General features: G+C 43.8%; 1 protein-coding gene across 3 annotated transcripts in view; it reads right to left on the reverse strand.

Annotated features, from left to right (window-relative positions):
• The window catches only part of Sik3 (SIK family kinase 3), a 236237-nt gene extending 228019 nt beyond the window's left edge, over positions 1-8218 (reverse strand). For all 3 annotated transcript variants that reach the window (XM_071616723.1, XM_027930526.2, XM_071616724.1), the window contains exon 1: positions 7935-8218. In XM_071616723.1, coding sequence (XP_071472824.1) covers positions 7935-8207 — 273 coding nt within the window. In that variant the 5' untranslated portion in view covers positions 8208-8218. The remainder of the gene's footprint in view (positions 1-7934) is intronic.
• Positions 8219-8731: the final 513 nt, after the last annotated feature.

Here is an 8731-nt window from a genome sequence, read left to right on the forward strand (position 1 = left end):
TACAAGCTGATGGGATTCTACTCTGAATAGATCCAAAAAGGGGTCTTTCAATCTAATTCATTCCAGACTACAGTCTTCTCAAAGACACTGCCTAGGCCATTTATTTAACAATGAAATATCAAATAAAGACAAAAGCCATGAGAATATGTATAATGTTCATCCTCTAGATACTATCAGTCAGGCTAAGGACGCTCTGGTCATATGATTATATCAGAAAGGGATAAAGCTACTCATTAGGAGGGATCAGGGACTCACCTGATGTATGAGTTTACTCATGTGAAGAACAGGTGTAGCTCTCAGGCCAGAAAATAGAACGAAATTAAGAAAAACCCTAGATACAGGGTTCTCTCAGTCCTCACCATGTCATCAAGGAGTCTCTAGGAAACCAATTCTTTTAACGTGTTATAAGATGGCATCATCACTGGAAACTGGTAATGATCTGGTAAGTGAGGAGTTCATCTAAGAAATCACCTTCAAAGGTAGACCAATCCAACCCAAAAGCATAACCACCCATATTCCCTGGCAGTAGCTAGATAAGAGTGTCACAAGAAAACTATATAAGGCAGGTAAAGGTTTGGGTCACTGTATTTTCAATGTTTATTTCTTTCCCTGTTTACTTCCTCCACATCTGTCAAGTCAAGGGGGCACCAAGAGTGTCAGAGTAGGAGATCTGAAGGCAAAGCAGGGAGGACTGCAGGTAAATGGTAGGATGACTATGACATAATGACAGAGCACTGGTGAAGTACAGTGTTGGTATATATTACTCTTCCTCCATTCTTGGAGGAATCTCACTTGTTTTAGGAGATATATCTTGTCTCTAACAAAAAAACAAATGTTCAGAGGGCAAAAATAATGTTTTCTATAATTACAAAAGTCAGGGAGTTAACTAGGCATAGATACCTGGATTCTTTTCATTTTTTGTTTAATTAGGGATTGAATCCAGGGGTGCTTTACCACTGAGTTAAGTCCCCAGCCCTTTTTATGTTTTATTTTGAGACAACATCTCACTAAGTTGCTTAGAGTTTCAAGTTTTTGAGGCTGGCCTCGAACTGGCAATCCTCCTGCCTCAGCCTCCCAACTCACTGGAATTACAGGCTTGTGCCACCACACCCAGCAGGTACCTGAATTCTAATTCCAACTCCCTGACTGACTAGCTATAGGACTCCACGAAAATGAGAGATGATACAGAAGACAGCCATGAACATAATGGATAATTGATCTAAACAACTTTAATAGTCTATTAAAAGTAGAGAGTCTAAATTCTGTTAAGTCCATTTTTCCAGACTCTGGAAAAGAACATCATACCTCTAAAGTCTTTTTTGTGCCTGACAAATGAACAAATATTTGTTGACTGATCATGTTTAGCTTATATGCAAAAAGTATGGCATTCGGGCTGGGGATGTGGCTCAAGCAGTAGCGCACTCGCCTGGCATGCGCGGGGCGCTGGGTTCAATCCTCAGCACCACATACAATAAAAAATAAAAATGTTGTGTCCACCAAAAACTAAAAAATAAATATTAAAAAAAAAGTATGGCATTCTCTTAAAGTGTGAAAGGATATATTAAGTTGTTAAAATTGACCATTTCCTGTGTCTTAAGAAGTGCATCAGAAAAAGGTTTTTTTGCCCTTAACCATAAAATAACCCAACATGAAGTCAGGTGTGGTGGTGCATGCCTGTAATGGCAGCAGTTCAGGAGGCTGAGGCAGGAGGACTGCGAGTTCAAAGCCAGCCTCAGCAAAAGTGAGGAACTAAGCAACTCAGAGAGACCCTGTCTCTAAATAAAGTTCAAAATAGGGCTGGGGATGTGGCTCAGTGGTTGAGTGCCCCTGAGTTCAATTCCCAGTACCGCCCCCCACCAAAAAAAACATGAGTTTTAAAATATCAAATTATGTCAGTGCTCCACTTTGATACTATCAGATGCCAATCCCCTATATCATGCCCAATTTCATAAAATGACCTACAAGACCTACATAATCTGGCCCATCTACCTGTCTAACCTTACCCCTTACCATCCTACCCTTGTGGACTAAGGTACCATGATACATGACCCTGGGTCTAATCTTTAGATAATCCAAGCTCATTTCTGTTCTCAAGGACTTTTGCACTTGCCATTCCTTCTGCGGGGAATGTTCTGTCTTCCAAATCTTCCCAGGATGCTTTTCCCTCATTACTCAGGTCTCAACTCAATTGTCGCAATCTTGAAAAATCCCTCCATAACCACTCTATCTGAAGCAGCACCTCTCCCCAGACATGTAGACCTAGACCATTTATTTTCTTCTTAATACTTACTCATTACTATATGGAAAAATACATACACACACACACACACACACACATATATATTTTTAACATGTCTCCTGTCTGTCTCCACTTATGTGAAAGTAAGCTCCAAGCAAGTACTTTTTTGTCTCTCCTCTTCATTGGCTTATTACAGAGCCTAGAATAGACTGATAAAATAACTGCATTCAGTCAACGTGTGCTGAATGAATGAATGGATAAGCGAAAGATTCCATCTCTTAGCAGATATGTCTTAGGCATTTTTTACAATTACAGAGACTCTAGTGAATACAGAGTATTTCTTATTCTTTTCCATGTGTCCATTTTGTTCTCTTTGGTGCCATGAACTAGAAAATATCAGCCAGATTGATGCTTGGAAAATGAAAACAGCACTTCTGGCACAGGAATAACTAGTCTGGGCACCTCTGGCTTGAGCCAGATCTATGACTTTCTAGGGAGCTGGCACCAAAGTCAGAATGTTAAAATAAACATCTTGGATGCTGAAAGTGGAATACTGGTATTCTGACTCTGAAGACTAGTCCCAATCAGTCTTAGCTCTTCTCCAAGTTCCAAAAAGTTAGTAAACCCATCAAAACTATGTCAAAATGAACTGAGTCATCTTTCAATAGTCACTTCTAGATTGTTTAGGGATAGGACTATCTTCCTCAAATGTATGTAATGTAAATCTTGCTTTCAATTTCTTTTTGACATAATTATCTCTTCCAGTTATGCCAAAAATTATTGTTTTCAACTTCCTAAAGGGCACATGCATCATCTCATCTATTTCAATCAACCCTTCCTTAAAGGTAAAAATAATGCTTTTAGCCCACTCTGAGTTAGTCTTGTGAAAATGAGTTTGCAGTAAAACAGCACACAAATGTGTCCTGGCTGGTTAATATTTGGAACAATCTCAAAGGGGAAGGTGTTTTCTCTGTGTAATTTTTAAAGTTTGGATCCTAACCTAAGCCTTCTAAGAAGCACACTGCACATAAGTGCAAATGTGTTCTTAAGCTTATAGGAATGTTTTTACATATTTTCCACCAAATTTAAGCAAATCTCTGGAGAAAAGACTGCACTCAAACTGTTCTATTATCAGTATGACAAAAATTAGTTACCAAAAGATAATGAAAATTTAAGGCAGTCCAAAGCAAAAGTCAGTGTTAGTTTTCATTAAGTCTCATAATTGTTTAAAAAAAACGTTTAATCAAGTCAGGCACAGTTAACATGCCTATAATCCTAGCAACTCGGGAGGCTGAGGCAAGAGGATCTCAAGTTTGAGGCCAGCCTCAGCAAAGCAGCCAGACCCTGTCACAAAATAAAAAATAAAAAGACTGGAGATATAGCCCAGCAATAAAGTACCCCTAATCCCTAATGCCTCCACCCACAAAAAAAAAGAAGTTTAATGAGCCAAAAACTGTGTTTTTAAAATAACAATTTCATGAGAGTAGTCAGCTCACATTCCACAGCAACTAAACCCAAGGTATCTCAAAGGGGCACCTGAAACAATAGCAAATTATTAATTTTTTTCACCATGAAAGCTTATCATCAGGATGGCATACACCCACACAAAACTGAAGATATATGCAGTCATGAACTCTTCCTAAGGGTAAAAAGCCAAAAAAAAAAAAAAAAGGAGTGTCTTATCTTGGTTACTATCGCACCTGATGATAATGATGATGATAACATTTATTAAATGCTGACTAAACATGAATACCTTTACATATATTATCTTACTGAATCTTCCTAACACCCAAACTTGTAAGTACTATTGCCATCCCATTTTATAGATGAGGAAATCCAAGCACAAAGAAGTTAAATAACTTCTCATGGCCCATCATTAAGCAACAGAGGATTCAAACCAGACAGTCTTACCCAAAGCTGAAGTTCTTATCACAAACCAATAAGAGGCAAGTGATGCATATTTACTGAAATACAGTTTAAAAGGGTTTTCATTTATTTTGTTTTATGCGGTACTGGGAACTGAACCAAAGGGTATTCTATACTGAGCTAATTCCCTGTCCTTTTTATTTTGAGGCAGGGTCTCACTAAGTTGCCCAGGCTGGCCTTGAACTTGCTTCCTGCCTCAACTCCCAAGCAGCCTGGATTACAGGTGTGTACTACCGCACACTGCAGTTTAAAAGTACTTAACCAAAGATTTTTATAGTCATGCATACTTTTTTAAATGCACACAAAATATACCTACTCTTGGTTCCCATTTGTCCAACTAGCATGAAGGCACAAAAACATGAAACAGACTACAAGCAATCTAAAAGCACTAAACCTATTTTTTAACCTCTTCAATACTTTATAGTGTCCTATCTAAAGAAGACAGCCAGAGAACCTTATGGTAGGCTCCTCCCCCAAAATAAAAGGAAATCAAAGCAGGTAGGACAAAGGCAGGGTGAGCTGCTGACCAAAGTGTGTCACAGATGAATATTCACTGCTCTGAACTGTTCTGCAGTGACGCTCTAAGCACTGCAGTGCTGCCAATATGAAGTCTGAGCTCATGAATGCCACTGCTGCAAAAGTACACAAAAACCAAATAGGAAGATAACATCCTTTTCTCTACTGATTTTATTCATCCCAGGGTCCTACTCTAGGAGGTTTGCGAGTTAACAGGATTTGGGAAAGAGCCAGCTTCACCACTTATTGTTGGATGAAGTACAGTAGTTTAGTCAATAAATGAAGTTTACTTTAGTCTCTTAGTCCTTGGAAAGGGTCATGTAAGAAAAGGTGACCATAAATATTTTTTTTCTCCAATGTTCAGAAAATATCTATTACCTAACCCCTTTAACCTGCACAAGTATCATCTGTATTACTTGAGTCTGATTGTTATTTATGGTTATAAGAAAAACCCAGACTATTCAATTACCTACAGGGGGAAAAAGAGAAAGAAAAAAGAAAACCACACACCTCAATAAGAAAAAACAAAAATAATACATTGTAGAACGAGATGGGGGCAGGGGGAGATAACTCTTTGCTTTGGACTGACCTGACTGCAGAAGTAAGATAAATGCAGCAGTGCATGGGGAGAAAAATCTCTACCTGAGTAACTGAAGCAGCAGCTCCTGCAACTTCTAGTACATATACACCTTCCCCACCATTATATAACCAAACCATGGCATTAATAGGCCATCATACTGTATGTCAACAGCTGCTAGGCACATCTAAGCTGTCAGCAGTTGAGAACCACTTCCAAAGTGGATTCAGATAAGCAAGGAGCAGGCCAAAATATGTTCATCGTTCATCCAGAGCACATGACAACTCCTTGTGAATTAAGCTTCACTCATGTCGTCAGAGTAATTTAAGCTGCAAAAGATAGGGTACTTGTAACTGTAACTAGGAAATTGCACACTGCTACAGAAACACAAATGAGTGCTGGTATGGTTTCTTCACACATGCAACTCATTGTCCAAGCCATTCAGTCTCATTCAAGACCCTGAATATTTCCATACATAAGAATTGCATAACTGTATACCACAAATGATCAAAGATAAAAACCAACATAAACAGTGACACCCACTCATAAACAAGCCAATGTTTTAAATACTGCAGTCCTAAAGGATACCAAGGTCTCAGAAAAAAAAGCTTCAAAATACACACACACACACACACACACACAAAATTAGAAAGCCAGCAGACCAGCCATAATTAGGCACTGGCTTTGCTGACTACTGAACATAGAAATGTCATATATATATATATATATATATATATAAAGAATCAACTATTTGCAATTATATTTACAAAAACATTCAATCCTAGATGGGGAAGTCATAGTTTTGCTTTTTTGGTTTTTTTTAATCAATATTTTGGTATATCCAAGGGCTGGAAGATTCAAATATTTTCAAATCATTAAGACCATAAACCAGACAACCAATTAAGTTCATGGAGTCCATTCCCCAGAGCTCAGAGCAAAATAATCACAGAAGCACAATGTGATTACTTAGAAGGGAGGGGGACGACAACACTGTTTATAAATTTGGCTTCACTAACAGTAAACAGGACTGGAAACACTAGGTGGTGAGGCCACGTACCAGAGTCTACATTACAGGCTCAATCTATTTCCCCTAAGGGTCTGTGGGAACCATCAGGGAGTCTTGGACTTGGGTGTCTTGTTCAGCTCTAATCTGAAGACTTGACATTCTTTGGTATAAACTGAAAAAAGGTTGAAGGGGGGCCTCCAGAGGAAGTGAAACTGACCAATCAATTGCCACAGCTACCCACCCTGCCACCTTGGTAAGAACAGCCTCTTGTAGTCTTTGGCAGAGAGAGGGGCAGGAGGAGGAACTTCAGGTTGCAAATGAACAGGAGAGAAGACCTAGGCTTCTGAAAACAAGTGATGGCCATAAAAACAAAACCCCAGGTAGGTCATGACAACCAGAGGCTAGGCTGAGGAGGTGAGGGGAATTGATGTGGCTTTGGTAGGAAGCAGCAGCAGCTATAAGGGTTCTTCATTTGTCAGGCTGAAGGAAAGCACAAACTGCAGTTTTAAATATAATGAATGACTACATTAAAAGTATTCATTCAAGTGAGTTACCAAGCAAAGAAAAATTCTGGAGTGAAAATGGGCTTTGTGGGTTCTATAAAAACTACAGGATTCCTCCTGATGTCTTAGATTCCAACACCCCCCAGAAAGCTTATATCAAAGTGCTACCCATATTTCCTCAAAGGGGGAATTTTATGTTTACCTATATGGCTTCCTAATTGACCTTGGCCAATTTCACTACTATAGCTCCTCAAATCCCTTGGGAACCAAAAGGCCCAATGAGTGTAATCCTCTGGTGTCTGGGTTTCTCAGTTGCAAGGTTTGCCCTCACCACTGAAAGCCCACCCTGGATTCCCATAAAGCCCACAATTCCAGACCCTCCAACAACTAAAAATATCCAGCAACCCAGCTCTCCCAAATTGTTTAACCCTAGATTCACTAGTGCCACCATAAACCTGGGCCCCTTCCTACTGACACACAAAACAATTTCCCCCCTCATTTCCCCATTTTCTTCATTGCCTCCTCCAATATTCGAGACTCTCCTAGGCTTCCAGTTGCACTATCAGTCTTTGATGATCAAATGCGGATTCCTGTCATAATGTGCCAAGTCTCATACCTTGCAGTGCCCTGCACCCACTACACAACCCCAGTCCATGTTCCATCTGTCCCGGGGCCCCTCAGAAGCCCAGGTCTGCCTTTACCCTTGTCTTCCCCCCATCCTCCTGGTCCACATTTCATATGCCCCTGCCCTCATTCCCTTACGATTTCCTAATTGCTGGTTCCGGAGTCTTCTTGGCTTACAGTCCGCCGGCCCCCTGAGAGTTCCAACCCCATCTTTCCACTCACCCTTCCACCTACCCTCCACGCAGCCCTGAGGACCCCCCTTCCCGTGACCAGTTGCTCGGCTCGGGGTCCCAGGGCTCTGTGGCCCCTTCGCCCCTCGGCTTGGAGTTTCCCTCTCCGGGTCCGCCGGTGTTTCTACCTCCTCACTCCCTCCGCCCCGACTCCCTGCCCGTCTCCCAGGCCCCCAACGCTCTCCCAAATGCCAACCCCACTCGCTGCCCCGACCCCTCAGTCCCGGGGGTCGCGGATCTCGCGTGGCCCCGCCACACTCGGATGGTCCCGGGCTGCACAGACCACAGCCGCCGGGTCCCCCAGCGCCAGTACCTTGGCCTTGGTGACGAGGTGCGTGGCCCGCTTGACCACAGCGAAGTTGCCCTTGCCGATGGTGCGGTCGATCTCGTAGTAGCCGATGCGAGCCGGCATCGGCCCGCGGGAGGCCGGGGCTGCGGGACGCGGCGGGCCGGCTGCCGGGGGCACAGCGGCCGGGGTGGCCGGGGGCCCCGGCGCGGGCGGAGGCAGCAGGCGGCCCGTCGGCCCGGATCCCCCAGCTCCGGCCACCGCAGCCCCGCCAGCTCCGCTCGCCGCCGCTGCCGCCATCTTGTTGTGCAGTGAAACCTCCGGGGCCGCGGGGAGCCGGCTCGGGGGGAGGGGGCAAGGGGGGGGGCGGGAAAAGGAGGGGGGGCCTGAAAGACGTCACTCCGGGAGGCGGAGCTCCCGCGCCGCCGGGCGCCCGGCGCCATGGCAACCCCTGGTCACGTGCCGACGCGCGTCACTGCCCAGAGCCATGGCAACCGTGACCTCACCGGCTCGCTCGACCTTCCCGCGTGGGCCCCGGTTCCTTAGGCGCCGGCTCCCGGGTGCCCCCCTCTGGGGAGCAGGCAGAGGGAACCGCAAGTGTGCCAGCAACTTCAGAGCCTGGGCCGCGGCTCCCGAGTTGAGGATGCATGATGCCCAACCCCAAACCGATCCCCTCCTTGACCCCGGGATCGCAGTGACCCCAACTGTGATCTCTGCCCCAGTTCGACAACACCCAACCTCCCTTATAAGTATTTCCTCATCACCAAAAATACCAGCCTTGTCCCACTTTAGCCCTTGAGGCCACAGAGGCAGGAATAGCTGCA

Source organism: Marmota flaviventris, chromosome 9 (assembly GCF_047511675.1).
Source record: "Marmota flaviventris isolate mMarFla1 chromosome 9, mMarFla1.hap1, whole genome shotgun sequence".
Taxonomy (NCBI): domain Eukaryota; kingdom Metazoa; phylum Chordata; class Mammalia; order Rodentia; family Sciuridae; genus Marmota; species Marmota flaviventris.